A 20,377-nucleotide genomic window follows, 5' to 3' on the forward strand; every position below is an offset into this window, starting at 1 on the left:
TAGTTGTTGCTGCTTGGCTTTGCCCACATTCCTTGCCCAATTGGTTATGATCAGTCTACTCCCAGTATTGCCTGATTAGTATCAGAACTATCCTTCCTCTTAATGTCCATTCTCTTACCTTCTGCTGTTCCTTTCTCCATTGCAGTATCCTTTCTGACTTGATTTTCCTCCCTCTCAATGTTAAAAACAGGCATGGAGATTACATGAGCATCTCCCAATCATCTCCCTCAAGTTCCTAGTTTCAAGTGCTTTTAATGAGTTGTGCCAACCTCCATCCCAGAAGTCTATTTCCCTCCCTACTTAGGTCAAATCCACCCCATAAGAACTATCCTCTGTCCATGAATGCACCCCTGTGCAAACATCCTAAAGCCCTCCTTCTATCACCATTGCCTGAGCCATCTGTTGATCATCATAATTTTGTCTCGCCTTCATTCTCCTCCCCTAGGCAGAGGCAGAATCCCACCAAAGATCACCTGAGCCTCCATTTCCTTAAGCATTTTCCCGAACCTGGCATAGTCCCCCTTTATATGTTCTAGTCGAGAATCTAGCTGTGTCATTTGTTCCCACATGAAGGATAATCAGTGGATTCTTTCCTGCTACCATTATGATCCTCTTCAACCTCAGGTCCACATGCCATATCTTAGCTCCCAGGAGACAGCACACCCTTGTTCTCTGGACCAACTCTGGTGGCAGGCCTGTCTGGGGACTCCTTACTAAGAAGAACAATCACATAGATGTGCCTTTTTTTTGGTGATGGTGTGATTCTTTGGCCTTCCTCCTGTTCTTTCTGGCTGCAAGTCCTCTGGTCTTTTATTCTCCCTTGCAATCTTCTGCAAATCATCCTGTATCATTTGGGTGCTCTGAACTCTGGGTATCCCCATTGGCTCTTCCCCTCTTCTTACAGTACTAGCCGCTCCTCTCTTCTTCCATGCCCTCCCTTCTTCTGTTACAGCCTGCTGTGCCACTTCTTCTTTTTCCAACTGAGCAAACCTGTTCTTGAGCTCTATTTCTCCTTCACTAGCCGGTCTTTTCCTCTGCCTGGTTCTCATAGTCATATGCTTCTGCTGACCACCTTCCTCACCCAGAACTCTCCTCTCTGAGTTCTTCAGTCCAGTCTTGGCTTTTCCCTTCAGCCTCCTCTTGCCTTTGCTCCATCATCTGCTCGAACCCCTTTCAAAACTCAACTACAGTTTCCACCTGCATCTCCAAGTCTCTAATCTTTTCTTCCATCAGCTCTATCAGGTGGCACTTCACACAAATAAAGCTGTTTTCAGGTACCTACACTAGAATCAGGTGCATCCTGCAGCTTCCACATCCAGTCATCTTCATTATCTCTTCCATTGAGTGGGTCACTACCACTGCTGCCTCTGCATCTGTCATAGCCCTCCTGCCTAAACTCCTGCCAAGGGAAAAGTGGGGGAAAAACAAACAAATCCAGACCACAACATACTGTCTCCACCCTCTCCCCTTCCCCCCCCCCAAAAAAAAACAACCCCTCTAACTCCAACTCCCCTGTTTACAGCTCTGTTCGCTGGCTCCTGTGCTGCTGGCTGACTGTTTGGCGGCATGTATAAGCCCCTTAACCAGAGAAGCCCCACCCCTTAATCAGGACTCTGCTTCTCTCACAGCACACTGCCATCTACCAGCCTGTACAAACTGAACAAAAAGAGAAAAAAAAACCACACAGAAAACAGAAAAAACACACAACACCCATAAAAAAACCTCATTCATTGTCCCTAAGATCAGGGGCTTAACTCCCCCTCCAACTCCTCTGTTGACTACCCATCCCCTAATCTCCCACAGCACACTGCCCCATAGCAGGCTCTATCAACTGACCAAAAATCCCAGAAAGAACATACAACACCCATATAAATTCACTCACTGCCCCGAATGACAATGGCTTTCCTCCTACCTTCCTCTCCAATAGAAGTCCCCTTCTGTGATACTCACTCCAATATCCTGGAACTGACCCGGCTACAACACCACATACAACAAAAATAACGACTGTGGTGCTCTGACCTGATCTAAATCCACACTAGGCCTCCAATAGAAGCTTCTTGCCTACTGTTTCAACAAGATGATTGAACAAAATACAAGAATTTTACCACCTACAGAGCTAGTGACACAGTGGGGATGCAACAGCTTGAGTTACAACTCATCAGCAGCTAATGCTATCACTCTGTGCTGCTAATCAAATCTATCTGTGTAACGCGAGTGTTGTTTTGAAGTGTGGTCACTCTTACTTGAGGTAGGCCAACTTGAGATAGTTCTGCTGTGAAGACATACCCTCAGAAAGTTGATGCCCAGCCCTTCACACAGCCAAGAATACTAAGAGTCACACATCCAAATACAATTTAACTTCCTATCCTTGCACCTGGCTCTGAAGGTGCACCAAACTGTGTAACAGTGAAATATTTAGACCTTTATTCATCTGTAGCTCTGTGGAAATCACCTATTCTGGAATGATCCTGTGAGTCATGTTGACAAAAGTTCCCTTTGAGAGAGTTTCTGTTACTCCGACAGCTTCTGCTCCTGTAATAGGAGTGACATACTGACAATCTCTTGGGCTCAGAATGCGTGTACGAGAAGCGCAAGATTGATTGAACGATAATAGCCAGAGACCGGGAGTTGCACTGCTGAGTAAGTGGAGACATTGTTCACCCCATGAGCTGTAGTTTCAATCTCCTGTCCACTTAAGAGAGAGCAGTATTTACTACAACCAGATGGCTGCATTTTCACAGGGTGCTTTCTCTAGACAGGTTTCAGAGTAACAGCCATGTTAGTCTGTATTCGCAAAAAGAAAAGGAGTACTTGTGGCACCTTAGAGACTAACCAATTTATTTGAGCATGAGCTTTCGTGAGCAACAGCTCACTTCATCGGATGCATACTGTGGAAACTGCAGAAGACATTATATACACAGAGACCATGAAACAATACCTCCTCCCACCCCACTCTCCTGCTGGTAATATAATTAATCTAATTAAAAATATAATATGATAAGCTATTACCAGCAGGAGAGTGGGGTGGGAGGAGGTATTGTTTCATGGTCTCTGTGTATATAATGTCTTCTGCAGTTTCCACAGTATGCATCCGATAAAGTGAGCTGTAGCTCACGAAAGCTCATGCTCAAATAAATTGGTTAGTCTCTAAGGTGCCACAAGTACTCCTTTTCTTTTTTCTCTAGACAGAGGAAGCAGGATACATCACAGGCTATGGAGTGCTCCAGAGAGTATCAGAAGAACTAAAAGTAATACCTTTCACTATAAAACACTGTTTTAATCTGAAAAAGGAAAGGGGATCAGGAAGAATAAAAAGCAAAGATGAAAGTTAAGTTTAGCCAGTCAAACTTACTCAGCCCTACCTGTTTCAGACAATAAGCCCCATAAGCAGGTTTAGCCAGCCCCTTTTAAAGGGAAGAATGACATCGTGAAAGCTTTTATTCCTCTATCAGCTGGCAAGAGAAATTATACCCCTGGATGAAATCATGCTCCCACTAAAGTCAACAGCTTAACGCCCACTCACTTCAATGGGGTCAGGATTTCACCCACTGTCTGAACTAGCAAAAATGGACTTAGAGAATGGGGTCTTCCCTTAAGTGAAACAAGAAGGGATCTTCATGCCCCAAAAATGGAAGCCAGGACCTTCAGACTGTTTGCTGATTGGAAAGGTGTACATATGCTATCTTTCATTGCTATGTCTTAAGTGTCTCTGATGTACGAGAACAATAATAATATTTAGCTCACAAACAGCACTTATCTTCAAAATATGAAATCCACACAATAGATACTTAATGAATTAGATATTAACCTTTGTATTAATTGGGAAACGTGGGCAGGTAAATTGTAAATTACTTGCACAAATCCAGAGGAAGTAAGCCGCAGAGCTGAGATTTCTGCCTCCCAGTCCTGTGCTCAGACCATGCCTCTCATGAAATAAAATTTCACATCTCTTTACTAAAGATTTCAAAAGTCTTGTCAATATATAGAAACGAATACAAATAAAAATAGAATTTCGGGCTAAATTCTGTCTTCAGATGTCATGGGAGGCACTTGTGCATAGTTGAGGACAGAATATAGCCCTTAAGCGTAAGGAAATACCACATTGCACAGAAATTAGTGAATTAACGGGCAAAAGTATGTCATTCAGACTGAACAATATGGTGGACAATATTTAATAGCACAATGCTTTCAGTTCTTCTGTTCTTATTACTCCTGAATTTTAACTGCTTCTAGTTCTTTATATGAACTTTACCCAGCATTTCCTGTTTTGTTTCCCAAAATCTGCTGCTGTAACTAACTGCACTGCTCAGTATTACATTTAGTACTATAATTATTTGCAACAAGCTGTAAACAGATGGAAGCTCATATATAATGTCCCTTGTACTATGCATCTAGAACAGGGGTTCTCAAACTTCATTGCACCATGACTCCCTTCTGACAACAAAAATTACTATATGACCCCAGAACGGGGGACCAAAGCTTGAGCCCACCCAAGCCCCACTGTCCCTGGCTTCTATTCGTGTGTGTACAACACCCAGTACAACAGGGCCTTGGAATGGAGCATCTAAGTGCTACTGCAATATAAATAAATAAAATCTAAGAATTATTATTAAATCATGTATAAATAAATACAAATCAGTTTTTAAATATTTGAACAAAAACTTTCATTTAGCAAGGTTCTTCTCTGGAAATGTATTCCAGACCCCCGATGAACTTGATTTTGGAATAAAAAGTTTGCTACTCTGCTCTGTGGGGGGGAGATGTAATTAATTATTTTGAACTTTAAAATTTTTTTTCATGTCATTATTTTGATATATTGAGAATATGTTCCATGTGCCTATTTTCATGTTATTCTTGCTTATTGTTTCTGTTTTCTATTGAGTGTTCTGCAAATATTCAAAAATGTATTATTAAAATACAGAAATATATTTAAACATTATTAGCATGGTTAATTTCCTAGTATTATTATAGTAATGTACGCAGTTTGCATGTACTATTATACTGAGCTGATATTTTTCTGCCTAGTACAGCTTAACACCTGCTTGAATTATATACTAGTGGTGGAAAAACTGGCCATTTCTATTTGTAGTGCTTTATTCAGTACGCCAAAGAGATTATTTCTGGTAGCAATCATGATGCATTAATTTCAGAGCAGCATGCTTTTCAAGGATTTGTCTTGTTTTGTGTTGTCATTCCCCAGGGCACCCAGACTTCATGAAGTGTATAATGGTTCAAAGTAGCCACCAAATGAATCTGTCCTAACTGGCCCCTTCTTTAATAGAGTTCTGATAAATTTTAAAAATAGGAAGTCAGAACTATAAACTTCAGAGATACCAGAAGTCAACCCATCAGTGCTAATCAAGATGGCAATTTATTTTGGAAGCACATATCTGGATTTAATCAAGTATTCTCTCTTCCTACAAATGCCTACTAAGAAAGATGTATACAACAACATGTTGACCTTCCATCACAAACACAAACAACTTCTTAAATGAAATAGTAGACAAATGTCAAAAATATATCACAGTTTTCAGGAGGAAAATAATCAATTGCATAAGGAGATTTATGTAGCACAGTATTTTGAGCAACATGATTAGAATATAGGCACTGCGCAATCAACTCAAGTTTACAACAAGCGTTTATTACAAAGTTAGTGTGTGGTTTTAATACTCTCATATAGGCATAGTTATCTAAAAATGAGAAGACAGTATGAATATTTAATAACAACTCAGTAAGAATGTGAAATATCATAGGATAACGACTGTGCAAAAATCATTTCCAGAAGCCCACCATGGCATATATAAAAGGCCATGATTTAAGAGTTCCGTCCTGTAGGTGTCAAAGGTCAAAACAATGAGCTATTAAAGATATTTTCACTTCCTCTGAAATAAAGTGCTGTCTTGGGCCAAAAGGTGAGAGGTTAGAAAAACTGTGTGACTGCTGGTCTATTCCCATTCTTCCTCCTGGCAGAAAATCATACATGCTCCTACACACCATTTAGGGTTAACCTAGGGTCATGGCCATCGACTAAGTACCCAGCTAAAGGAATTCATTATTTATTTATTCAAAAGACTGCAAGACCACAGGTTAAATTTTTGTCAAACACAAATTTTACTCTAAAGTTCAGCTAAGCATTAATAGTGCAATAAAACAAATAATCCTCATTCCATTGCCACTAAAGGAAGAGTAAAGCTGTGGCCATAATTATGTTTGATTAAGGAGACAACTTTAAAAAAAAATTATGATTATGTACATGGTTGTTAGGTCAAAACGACAACTGATTTTTCTTAATAGGTATAGGACTGAAATTGGGAATTTCATCTTATCCTTCATGATGTGGTTCAGACCAAATCCTGTAACTCCAATATTGAAGTTTTTTAAAATGAACTATAAAAAAGCATAAATTATTAATTTGTAGTGAGGTTCACTATTATTCAGGTGCATGTTCACAAGTCTAAAAATTGTCCTGCTATGCTTACACAATTTTGGGGGCCACATAGTAGAATAATATACCTAAATGTTTTGTAAATACCACCAAGTGTCAAAATACAGGGGAAAAGAGGTTCTCTTCCTGGTTTGAAACAACAATTTCTCAATATAAAGTCTTCAGTAGACATGGTTGAATTTTATTTTTAATTAACAAAAAAACAAAATCAAAATTTCAAAGTTGCTTGAATTTCACAGGATTCAAAACAGGCCCTTTTTGGTTTTACACAACTTTTTGATCACCGTTTTTAATAAAGTCAGTTGTTGTTGTTTTTTTTACCTGAAAATATTATAATTTTTTCATTAAGTATTCAGTAAGCAAAAAATGTCAAGCATTTTGATGTTTTTGATAATTGTTTTAAAACATCACACAAAAATGAAAATGTCAATAGATTGAGAAATTTTTAGTTTTGAAAAGGAAAAGGCTATTTTTCAATTGAAAATTTGTTCTTTGAAAAATTTCAACCAGTTTTACCCCCAGTTTAGCTGGGTCTGGAATTACACACATATAGTTACACAGCACCACAGAACCAGGAACAAACCATATGCCCTGTGTGTTGAACTAGGGCTATGTCTCTACAGTCATGAGACTGAAATTATAAAGTTGTATTATGACAAAATGCTGTATCATAAATGCCTATATGTACATGGACCCATCTCTGCTGACAAGACCCTTAGCACATACACCCCAGACAAATACAATGGGAACTAAAGGTTAATGATGGTACTTAACCCTGACAAAAGGTTATGCTAAAAAGTAGCTCAAGCCTTGAAAATCCACTTTAGCTGAAGGGAAGGGGAAAGGCAGGAACAATGGAAAGTTACCCAGAAGACAGAAGAAAGCCACACAGGAACAGGGGAACCAGACAGGAAGAAGTAGTATGGGGCAGGAGAAAGCAAGTTCACAGACATGGGTAAGGGGCTCCAGAAGAAGAGGTCAACAAGCAAGTAGCCGTCTCATGGGGTAGGGGGGCCCTACACATTTTCCTGAGCCCAAATGGCCTCAAATACTCTGGACCACCCAACAGACTCAGACCCAGCCCAAAGAGTGCCCTGGAGTGGTGAGGAAACTGAGGCAAGGGCATATATATAGTGTTTATTGTTTTGTATGAACTGTACTCTCCTTACGTGATTAAGGATAAAAGAGCATTAATGTGTTAAACTGTACGAAGTGTATGTGTGTATATGCATCACAACTACTAAATGCATCTGAAAAAGTTAAACTGTAAACCAGAAGTTTCATATCTTTGGGGTGAAGTTCTGGGAAAGAGGTGTGCACTGTGTCTAGAGGTGCTAGGAGACTGGAGAGCAGGTTCCAACACTGGAAGAGGGTGCCAGATAGTAGGTCTGCACACCAAGACTGTGATTGGGGCAGTGGTTAGACGCTGTTCAGGCTCCAGAAGCTTAAAACTCCCCAGGGGATCCAGAGCACAGAGGCTTGGATTCCCTTCACAGCAGTCCTACTGGGTGGGTGGAAAGGGGTTCTCACTTGGACCTGACACCCTTCATATCTGGAAGCTTAACACTGAACATGTCGGCAAAGGTAGTACCTTTGTGTTTCTCAGCAGTGATTTCTCTAGACTATCATGGATGGAATAAATAAATTTGTTAGTCTCTAAGGTGCCACAAGTACTCCTTTTCTTTTTATGGATGGAATGTTATTCACGTATTCTAAAGGGAATCCTCCTTTTCTCTAAGTACAGTCACTACATGATAATTATAGCCTTAAGAATGAGAGGTAGAACATTCTCAATATTCTTACAGAAAAGATTAGATTGTACCCACAAGGAACATATTGTAATCAAAAGACTAAAGATATTCTTACCAAATTAATCAGCTGCGTATGAATGATATCTTCCACTAATACTGCTGTTTCATGAAGGGGCCTCCGGACATCCCCTAAGGAAAACCTGAAAGAAAATTGTTTCACATAAGGCTACCAAACTGGAAGAAAAAAAACCAAAAACACAAACCTTACATGAAACCAAGCAAAAAGAAAAAAATCACCCATATTTAAACTTCTAGTGAATTGAAGATGAATTGTTTAGTGTGGTACAAGGAAGTATACATAAAAATAATTGGATTAAATTAAGAAAAAGCACTGGGGATGAATATCAGAAAAACAGATCCTAACACAGTGAGATGTATTCAAGAGTGGAATGGCCACTGAAGAGCAGATATGAAAGTCCAACTACTAGGAACAAAACTAGAGTAGCCCAAGTTGTAGTAAATATACTGTAGAGATCAATCTTGTGTTAGGGAGGGGATTCATTTAATAGGCTTAATCACCTTTAATTTCTAGGAAGCAGCTACAGCCACATCATAGTATGGTATTTAACAGTAAAGATATCATTTTCCCTTCTGTTTACAAATTGACATAGGGCCTTTTCAGTTTTCACTCATCAAAATATTTACATTAAATGTTTATGTTAACGTCTTCTTTTTCCAAAGCTAAATGCTAAGCAACACATGCTTTCAGAAGGAATTGTTATGGATTAAAATAAAGGAATTTTTAGGAATTATTACAGATGCGTTGTGAAGTGAATTTTCTTTTATGACCTTTATAATTCAGCCCTACAATGCCCTGTACATAGCCCTGTCTCAAAATGCACAGTATTGACAAGAACAGGAATAGTTACAGAAGCAGTTGTGGTGGTAGGTTTGAAAAGAAAAAGACACACAAGAAGGAAATCAAAGATTCAGGTGAAATACCGGTAAAACCAAAGAGAAATCTTCACAGCACAAGGATATTTGTTGTCAGCCTAACTTTGATTCAACAGCACTTCTTGGTAAAGGAAGTGAATTGTTCACAGCACTCACGTGATTAAACTGGGAAGACTCTCAATGTATTGGAAGAACTGAAGTAAGGTGCAGCCCCTATCCTATCTCTAATGTGATCTGGCATAAAAGAAGAGTATCCAATTACTAGGACCAGGCCAAATCTCTCTCTGAATCAGGTATCTGTAATAAATGGCAGGTCGGGGCCAAACATTATGGATCTCCTCAGTCTAATACCAAATTATTCTTACTCTTAACAGCATCATCTGCAAATCACAGGCTAGACCACCAGCAGCCTTCTTAATCCCAAACAAACAGGGGAGATCAGAGAACATGTGGAATAAAACGGGAAAAATGGATCATTAGGCTAGCCAATTTCTACCCTATTATGTAAGTCAGATAGGATCCTATTTATTTGAAAAAGGTGACCAACATCTCTTCTGTTCTCCCAATACCCTGAGGTTGGAAGTCCAAGCCACCCTCAGGTAGAACTGAAGTATCCAGGATTCTGACTGTGGGACTCTGCTTACCATCTCACGCTTACACTAACACTGTGACAAAACTTCCCACACAAAACAGCAGCTTCACTGCATTGCTGCATGATACACACAACTTAGAAGCAAATTTTTAACACATCAGCCACATTACATGCTGAAATGTGCAACTATAAAATAAGTAGCAATACTCAGCCCTTGCCTACTTTACATATATAGGTTTCAGAGTAGCAGCCGTGTTAGTCTGTATTCGCAAAAAGAAAAGGAGTACTTGTGGCACCTTAGAGACTAACCAATTTATTTGAGCTGTAGCTCACGAAGGCTTATGCTCAAATAAATTGGTTAGTCTCTAAGGTGCCACAAGTACTCCTTTTCTTTATACGTAGGTTTAAGAGCTGAAGAGTGAGAAGGAACTTAAAGAACTTTTCCCTCACCTCAATTCCTCCTTCCAGATAAAATAAGACATGGAAATTTCTTCCCTGGCATGAAGTGCAGTACCATAGCCTACTACTACCTGGCAACAGATACTCTGCATCTACAACAAAGCTTTATTAGTATCTCTTGCTTCAAACTAAACTGAGTAGCTGTAACATCTGACAAGCACACTCCAATCGTCCAAAATAATCATGAGAACTTGTAAAGAACAATGATTTTAGCACCAGGATTCTCAGGAAAACACAGAAGTCATGGGCACTCATTATTCTTCAAGTCTTGTTGGTTATCTCAGCTTCTACTTTTGGCTCCTTCTCTATTCAATCTTTGATTAGATTTTAAATCTTTTCATCCCAATATGCTTCCAACAGAGTGGTTATTGCTTGGATCAGTCAAAACTTCATAATACCAAATGTATGTCAAAACAAAGAAGCCATTTCAATAATATATCATTGCAGACATGAAGGAAGACTTAGCACATTTTCTAATCTCCCTTTACATTGTTTCTTATGGACCAAATTCTGCCTTCCTTAGTCACACTGAGTTTCTACAACAGGGCTATTTGAGGAATAAGATACTATTCACCGTGAGAAGAGTCAAAGTGGTAGAAGAGGAAGTCACTCATCTTGCGCAGTAATGATGGTTCTTCGAGATGTGTGTCCCTATGTGTGCTCCACTGTAGGTGTATGTGGATCCCTGTGCTTCTGATTGCTATCAAGATCTCCTGTGTCCATTTAACCCTCCCATTTCCTATCGCCTCCTCATGCTCTGCCTCGAGGCTAATTAGCATTGCGTGGGCGAACCACCCTTAGTTCCTTCTCTACCGCAGAGTCCCTATCAAAAACTCCAATGTAGAGGGAAGTAGGGCAGGTTGTGGAGCACCCACAGAGGGGCACATCTCAAAGAACCATCATTACTGCACAAGGTGAGTAACTTCCTCTTCTTCTTTCGATAGCGCCCCTATGGGTGCTCCACTATAGGAAACTCCCAAGCAGTATCCCCAAGGAGAGGTTGGGGCTTCAGAGTTGAGTCTGTTCTGGATGATAACACTGCATCTATCACAATGAAATTAAGCAGAGGGTGTGAAAAAAGAAATTCCTCATTCCTGGGAGATACATAATATTTTTTTATCGACCCGTTTGCGTGGCGGAGTGGCGAATTCTGGCATTTGCCATATAAACTTAGCTGGATCCAAAAGTGCCTTGTTAATGGGGAGGGCTATCCTGGAGGAGGAGTAGAAGAATATCCAGAAGCTTATGGTGAGTGTCTTTTAACCTCCTCAAGAGATACTTGTAAGGTATCTGCCACCCTTAGTCAGGTCTTGGAAGACTTTAAAATCATCTGCCATAGACAGTGGAGGGGGCATTTCTGTCTTATCTGGAGAGGAAGAAGAGATGCTAGTAATTGGTGTAATCCTCTCCTCTAGTCTGACCTCCTGGCTCCTCCAAGATCTCCTCAGGAGGTTCTTAGGCTCTAGAGATGGTGGCTGAGGGGGAATGCCTCGCAGTCTCCTGGGGTCACACTAGATGCCCAGGAGGCATCGTGCCTACAGGCTGTCCATGGATCAAAACAGGACCAGTGGCTGGTGGAAAAAACATGGGTGGTTGATCCCATGATTGGTCATACCACAGGGGTTGTCCAGACCGAGGGTATGACTGGGCAGTCCCAGGTTGATAGCAGGAGTAAGCATGATAAGAGCAATGAGCGAGGACCCCCTCCTGGTCACTATCTGACTCTCCACTGGAAAATGGTGGAGCCAATACAGAGCGGAGGTGCAAGGCTTGGTGCCGGTGGTGATTCTTGGGCTTAAGATGTGTCTGGCACTGGGGCCCCGGTACCGATTAGAAGAGGCTCTGGTACTTCAGATACCATGAGGTCGTTAGAGAATCTAAATTCCTGTGGTGCCACTGTAGTCGGTACCATCAGTGATTGCCAATATTGTGTCGGTGGTACCGAGGGAGTCGGAGATCTTGGCTTCACATAACAGTCCGATGATTGCTGCTCACAGTCGTCGGTGCTGAGAACATCCGTACTGATGCCGTCTGCCTTGAGGTGATATGGTCTCCACTTCTGTCCCTCACTAGCGGTACTGCTGCTTCGGTGCCTGTGCCCATAGGGTCTTTAAGCATACCAGCAGTATCTGTCGCACCAGACCCACGCAATCTGTGGGTACCATACTTAGACACCTTCAGTGCCATAGCTAATGAAGAGACTGAATGTGCCAGAAATTTCCTCTGGCTGGTTCGGGGCTGACAGCTCTCTTTTTGGTCTTATGTGAAGAATCCGATGATTTTTTTTCTTGGTTCACCAGCCTTAGAGTAGAACGCTGCAGAGAAGACTGATGTCACCTGGGAGACTCTGGGCACGGGTCAGTCACAGGCTGAAGAGCTCCTACCTTGAGGAGCAGCTTTACTTTCAATTCCCATTTTTTCCAGGATCTGGTTTTCAGCTGCTGACAGAAAGTACACTTCTGTGGAACGTGGCCCTCCCCAAGGGAATGACATAGCGGGAAAGACCATCTCTTAGTAGAATGGACTCCTTACAGGAGAGGCACCTCAAACCCAGGAGAACCCAGCATGCCCCTTACTGGGGACAATCCCCAGTCCGGGGGAGGGAAAAGGGGGCAGGGGTAAAGCAAAAACTTTTAAGGCTTTTTTTTTTTTTTTTAAAAACAGGGGAAGAGAAAAAACTAATGGAAACTCTATGAGATTACGAAGAAAAACATTAAAACAAGCTAAGAACAAATTTCTAAAGAAGTAAAGTATCCGTGAATGGACTGCTAATTGTTCCATCTCTAGCCAGGGAGGTTGAGCACCCATAGGGACTCTATTTGAAGATTATGGCCCCAAATAAATAAAATGTTATATTGTAGTTTCATAATGGCAGACATGTCTGCACCTTAATGCACCAAAATACTCTTTACCTGTAACCTCAACTCAAGTATCTTATTGACGACTGAATATACTGGATTGATGCTTCCTAACAAATACACTCTTTCTCTATTCTAACAAAACGATTTCCAAGACTACTTCAGGGCAACTTAATTTCCTTTGCTACGGAATTACAACAGCAAAGTAGGTACATAATAAGATCTTTTTCTTTTCTTCTACAAAAATGGGCCTAACCATTTCTGCACACCTACTGAAATTCTAATGGTTTAAAATATACATTCGTAGCTTGAACAACAAAGAAGAACACATTCAAACAGCGTCCAACAGATCTCTCTTTCCTATCTGATTTTTTAAATTTACTCCATACCTTTTGCCTTTCTTGTTTATTTAGACTGTAAGCTCTTTGGGGCAGGGACTCTCTCTTACTTCAGCTACAGTACGAGCTAGGGGTGCAATTCCCTGGCTCATGTAAAGTAACATGTATAGTCATGTGCTCACATCTAGCGGTTTCAGAAGGGAGCATACTCAACATGGCTAATCCATACCTCTGTTTCCTCCACCCATGCTACTGCAGCTACATTGCTATTTATACTCATGCTAGCTCAATGTGAACTAGTGAGAGTATGTGTACAAAGCAGGGGAAATCACATCCCTATCTCACAGTGGTGATGTAGCTTGTGTGTTCATACAGTTCCTATCAGAAGTCCAGCTGACAGAGTAAATGGCTATAAAATGTTAAATTATAATTTCAGATACCTTATTATGATGTTTTGGAGTACAGTACAGCAGTCAAATTATGGTCCTATCAAATATATTTTTAAATGTAAATATTGGGATAGTGTGTACAGTGTATATAAAAATAGATCACTCAAGTTCATATTGCTCTGTGACATGACATACAGTAAGTAATCCACAAACCTAAATCTATTTGCTTATACATATTAGGATTCATAAATTTATCAGTAATTCTATTAATGTTTTTATTAAAATGATTAAATACAGTATGTAATGAAAGCACAAATTCTTTGCAAATATCCAAATCATTTACATATGCCCTAACTAGCCTATGCGGTATCTAAACTAAAAGGATTCAGCACAGTCATGACCAGAACACACTGACCATCATTATATACTGATATTTTAAAATTTAAAATTATTTGCCTTTGTTCCTAAGGCTTTAAAAGACACAAAACCAAATTTGGAACAGCGCAAATAAATGGCTGGCTACTAACTTATTAAAAATTTGGATGCAGCAAACCATGGTCTATATTATATAAATATATTAATAAATGGACAGTTTTTCTGAAAACAAAAAAAGAGGGCAAAAATCTGCTCTCTGATTAGAGCATTGGCTCTCCACTGAGATACTGTGCTATCCTGAACGCACAGATCTCCCACTGATGTAACTGACAGCTCCACACATATGCAAAGTAAAGAAATAGCAGAGACAAGTTCCAATACACAGATCTGAGAGGTGAATTTTGCCCCAAATCTTTTTTGCTCCGTTCAGATTTGCAAGAGGATATATCAAATTTAATTGCTAAAATTCCATATTTGACCATTAACTAGAGATATCTAAAAGCAGATTCACCGCTATACATACACACACACACTCTTGCTCTCTCTTTGAATGTTTGAAAGTTATTTGGATCTCAGTTTCTCTTCAGTTTTTCCCACGTTACTGTTGCCAACTTCTTTCCCCACACACAGAAAGCTAGATATTGGCATGGTGGTTTCTGCAAAAAGAAGTAAAAACCACCACATGTACCCACAGCCGCTTCCTCTTTCTCTGAAATGTACAGTGGATTTTCAAGCTACTGAAAAACAAAAACAAAAAAACCCCATGAAACCTGAATAATTGCTCATGATATTTTATAGTTTGTCCTTTACCCTATTATCCTCTTGATTCCGTTTAATTAATAACAATCTTTTCTATGTCAAACAGGAATGTCTCTGACCCTTCCTATTTCCTGGGATAATGTTATGCTTCTGACATGAAACTGACAAATACATGAACATTGAGAAGTTAAGGCTTTGATTCCTTGCTTCATTTATGCTGTTGTATTTGAACAAGCAGTAAACTAAAACCTGGAGTGGGGGGAGGAAGGGTTCACCAAACTAAGGGCTAGCTGGTGGGTAGAGGAGAGACAGAACAAAAATAACTCAGTGTCGTTGCTTCTGGGGTTGAAATCAGACTTTGTTTAATATCACTTTGTGTGTTTCATTTCCTATGGGCTATTGTTGTTTTTTTTAAATGGTGCAGTAGACAGCACTTAAAAGAACACTCTCCCTGGTTAAAGAATGAACCATTTTCCCTGTGCCCCAAACCAAAATTTGTACAAAAATACAGTGCGGACTTGTAAGTGAATTCCAAAGAAAGAATAAACTAGATAGATAGACAGACAGACACACACACACAGTCAGTGTACCAAATGGTAAAATGCCATAGAACAGTGGTTTTCAAACTGTGGAAGGCACTGGGTCACGGCGGCTCCGGTCAGCACCGCCGACCATGCCGTTAAAATTCCCGTCGGCGGTGCTGTCCGGCTAAGGCAGGCTAGCCCCTACCTGTTCTGATACCATGCTGCACCCCGGAAGCGGCCAGCACCAGGTCCAGCTCCTAAGCGGGGGGGCCATGGGGCTCCACGCGCTGCCCCCGCCCCGAACACTGGCTCTGCACTCCCATTGGCTGGAAACTGGGGGGGCGGTGCCTGCAGGCAAGAGCCGCATAGGAGCCGGACCTGCCGCTGGCTGCTTCCGGGTCGCAGCACGATCTGAGGTGCCAGGACAGGCAGGAAGCCTGCCTCTGCACCCCTGCTGCACTGCAGACTGGGAGCCGCCCGAGGTAAGCCTGTGTCTCAACCCCGTACCCCAATCCCACCCCAAACCCGGAGCCCGCTCCTGCACCTCAAACCCCTCATCCCTGGCCCTACCCCAGAGTCTGCACCCCCAGCCCAGAGCCCTGACCCTCTCCCACACCCCAACCCCGTCACAGCCCTAAGCCCCCCCAAACCCGGAGCCCACTCCTGCACCCCAAACCCCTCATCCCTGGCCCCACCGCAGAGCCTGCACCCCCAGCCCAGACCCCCTCCTGAACCCCAAGCCCCAGCCCAGAGCCCCCTCACGCAACTGAACCCCTCATTCCTTGCCCCACCCCAAAGCTCTCACCTCTGTACCCCAACCCTCTGCCCCAGCCCTGAGCCCCCCACCCCCACACACACATCCCACATCCCCAGCTCCGTTGGGACATGGACATCCACAATTTTCTTCAACTGGGTCTCCAGAATAAAAGTTTGAAAACCACTGCCATAGAACACTTACCTGATAAAAGAAAAGATTTGTTAAATAAAACACATTTACTGTCCACCTAACCATTATACATTCCATACAAGAAAACCTTCTTAGATAACCTCATTTCAAGGAGCTTTTTTAAAAACTGTAAGTCTGGGTGCAACAAGATTATCAGTTCAAAAGGTTTTCACTGGAGGATAAAAATAATTGTGGTGTGCGGAAAGACTGCAGCAGCTGTTTATTTACTTTCAGCTTTGCTTCCATTTGCTTTCCATTCTATCTCTGCCCATGTCATGATACCTCCAGGTATATCAAATGGTGTCAATGTCCCGCCAACCCACTGCATCCATGAAATATCATGGCACATTAATGAAATATCATGCCACATTCCAAGTAAGAGTCCATGCCATGGGGTCATAAAAGTCAACTTCAGGAAGAAACACCTGGACATCTATAGACATGGATAAAGAATATTTTCTGGTATGCTCGATTGGTTTACGGACCAACGTCTCACAGGAGTCCCCAAACCTCACCTTCTCTTTATGTATTTATTCCATTATATTTATTTTCTGTCTACTTGTGGAGTGGCCTGTGGGCATCTGACCTTCACAGATAAGTTTATATACAGCCACCAGGGCATAAAAATAGGCAAAAATCCATGGGAAACCACAGAAGTGCTTTTAGTAATAGAGCTACCCAACATGTAGATTCTGAAGCCATCTAAAACATGAGGAACCAGTGGAATGGGAGGGATGAGGTGTATGTAGCCATGCAAAGTCATCTGCAGCAGCTTCAACACCAGGAAAAAACGGTTACTTACCTGTATAGTAACTATTGTTCATTGAGATATGTATTCCACTCAGGCATGCATGCGGTCAGCGCATCAAAATCAGATAACTTTGCTTAGCAGTAACCACCGGGGAGTTGCTCACGCCGTTTTGCCCTGTAGCCCCTCTGATGGCTAGAAAACAGCAGTGCTACCCTGATCCCCCTGAGTTCCTTCACACTGGAATCCAAGGCTGTTCCAATACAGAGGAGACAAAGGATGGGTCATGGAATAATCCCGGCTCCCACATGTCAAAGAACAATACTTAAAGTACAGGTAAGTAACTTTTTTTTTTTTTCTTCGAGTGGTTGGAGATATGTATTCAACTCAGGTCACTCACAAGCAGTACCTGAACGAAGTGGGGCTTGAAGTCTACCTAAAGAATGATTGCAAAACTGCCTTCCCAAAGTTTGTATCTGTCTGATCTAGATGCAGTCATAATAGCATAACGCTTGGTAAATACACACTGAAGACCAGGAAGCTGCTCAGGAAATGTCTAATATAGCAACATCATTGAGGAATGTGACCGAAGCGGCTGAACGAACCACCAGTTTTTGTAGAGGTGTAGACTGAGCTAATCCATATGCTGCTGTAATACAGGAAGTAATACACCTGGAGATCATCTGTGCGGAAACCACCTGACTCTTCACTTGATACACACAAAAAAGACAAAGAGTTGAGCTGAATGACAAAACAATTCAGTCCTCTCCAAGTAGAATGCCAAACGTCATCTCACCTCCAATGTATGAAGGCAGGGTTCCTCTGTATTCAGATGTGGTATAGGAAAGAATACACACAAATATATAGTTTGGTTAAGGTGAAATTATGAAACTATTTTAGACAAAAATTTTGGATCCAGCCTTAGGGCCATCTTAGGCATGACAAATTGCATATATGGAGATCCTGCCATGAGAGCCTGCAACACACTCACCCACCTTGCATAAATTATGGCTACAAGAAAAGCTGTCTTTCGGCAAAGAAGCACAGAGAGCAGGTTGCCAAGGGCTCAAGAGAGGACCCAGGCTGCTGTTTCTTTAAAAGGAGGGAAGAGATGGACATTCCCTTTTAAAAATCTATCCACCAGAGAGTTAGAAAAAAACTGAGTTCCCTTGAAACTGTGGCTGAAATGTTGATATCACCACTAAGCAGACCCTCAAGGAGTTGAGAGAGAGACCTGAGGATTTAAAATGCAACAGATAATCCAAAATGTCCTGAATGCATACTGGCTTCAGCTGGATTCCCCGAGCTAGAGACCAAACAGAAAAATACTTCCACTTGACATAATATGTATTACTAACCGATTCTGAACACCAGGTAAGTGTACCGCTGTAGGGGCTAATGTCCTTCTTGAAGCAAAGATGCCAAAAATTTATTGCTTCCTGGCAAAGTTGGTTGGAATGAGGTCACCCTGCTTGTTCACATAAAACACTATTTTGGCACTGCTGGTAAGTATGTGAACGACTGTACCCCCGATTTGAGATCAAAAGGCCTTGCATGCATCGTAAATGGCTTGAAGCTCTAGACCATTGATTCGGAGTGAAGCTTCCTGTTCTGACTACAGACCCTGAAACTTCAGTGACTTTAGAGGCATACCCCAGCCTTTGTGGATGTATCATTACCTAGAGTCCTGGCTGGAGAAGGATATTGCTGGTGTTGTTGCTGACTTCCATAATGATGCATTTGTGGCCTGGGTATAAACCCCCAATGACTGCAGAATAGCATGAGAGCCCTTAAAATAATGCAATGTCTCATCAGTTTTCTCCGAAAATAAAAACCGAACATGAAAAGGTAAGTTCTCTGTGCTCTGTTGGACCTCAGGAGATATGCTGGAGTTCTGTAACCATGAGGCCCTTCTGAGAATGATGACCTGAGGCCATAGGTGTGGATGAAGTATCTGCCATGTCCACTGCTGACTGCAAAGACGTCTTTGCCACCAAATGACCTTCTGCAATGAATGCCTTAAACTCTTCCCTAGAGGATTCTGGCAATTTATCCATAAACTTGCACAGCACCCCAATTCACAAGGTCACACTTAGATAACGGAGCCTGCTGGTTTGCAATGCATATTTGTAATGAAGAGGTTGAATACCTCTCCCCATCAGGTCTAAACTCTTAGACTCTGTCTTTTTGTGTGGATTTATATCTCCCCTGCCATAATCTCTTGTTTGCTGCCATCACAATAAGCGAATTAGAAGGTGGATATGAGACAAAATACTCAAAACCTTCTACAGGGACATAATGCTGAAGAGTGCTGAAGGAATTGGCGGCTGTGATTGCAGAGCCCTTGGCCATTATCTTTGAAAACTCGTGGCGAACGGGGGAAGTCCCGGATGACTGGAAAAAGGCTAATGTAGTGCCAATCTTTAAAAAAGGGAAGAAGGAGGATCCTGGGAACTACAGGCCAGTCAGCCTCACCTCAGTCCCTGGAAAAATCATGGAGCAGGTCCTCAAAGAATCAATCCTGAAGCACTTACATGAGAGGAAAGTGATCAGGAACAGTCAGCATGGATTCACCAAGGGAAGGTCATGCCTGACTAATCTAATCGCCTTTTATGATGAGATTACTGGTTCTGTGGATGAAGGGAAAGCAGTGGATGTATTGTTTCTTGAATTTAGCAAAGCTTTTGACACGGTCTCCCACAGTATTCTTGTCAGCAAGTTAAGGAAGTATGGGCTAGATGAATGCACTATAAGGTGGGTAGAAAGCTGGCTAGATTGTCGGGCTCAACGGGTAGTGATCAATGGCTCCATGTCTAGTTGGCAGCCGGTGTCAAGTGGAGTGCCCCAGGGGTCGGTCCTGGGGCCGGTTTTGTTCAATATCTTCATAAATGATCTGGAGGATGGTGTGGATTGCACTCTCAGCAAATTTGCAGATGATACTAAACTGGGAGGAGTGGTAGATACGCTGGAGGGGAGGGATAGGATACAGAAGGACCTAGACAAATTGGAGGATTGGGCCAAAAGAAATCTGATGAGGTTCAATAAGGATAAGTGCAGGGTCCTGCACTTAGGATGGAAGAATCCAATGCACCGCTACAGACTAGGGACCGAATGGCTAGGCAGCAGTTCTGCGGAAAAGGACCTAGGGGTGACAGTGGACGAGAAGCTGGATATGAGTCAACAGTGTGCCCTTGTTGCCAAGAAGGCCAATGGCATTTTGGGATGTATAAGTAGGGGCA

At 41.8% G+C, this 20,377-nt stretch overlaps 1 protein-coding gene across 5 annotated transcripts in view; it reads right to left on the bottom strand.

The window, feature by feature from the left end:
* The window catches only part of SUPT3H (SPT3 homolog, SAGA and STAGA complex component), a 465,528-nt gene that overhangs the window by 206,275 nt on the left and 238,876 nt on the right, over nucleotides 1-20,377 (bottom strand). For 4 of the 5 annotated variants that reach the window (XM_074947470.1, XM_074947468.1, XM_074947469.1 and 1 more), the window contains one exon: nucleotides 8,312-8,396. The exons of the other annotated variant lie outside the window; for it this stretch is intronic. In XM_074947470.1, the coding sequence (XP_074803571.1) occupies nucleotides 8,312-8,396 (85 nt within the window). The remainder of the gene's footprint in view (nucleotides 1-8,311; nucleotides 8,397-20,377) is intronic. 5 annotated transcript variants of the gene reach the window in all.

This window comes from Natator depressus, chromosome 3 (genome assembly GCF_965152275.1).
Source record: "Natator depressus isolate rNatDep1 chromosome 3, rNatDep2.hap1, whole genome shotgun sequence".
Lineage (NCBI taxonomy): Eukaryota > Metazoa > Chordata > Testudines > Cheloniidae > Natator > Natator depressus.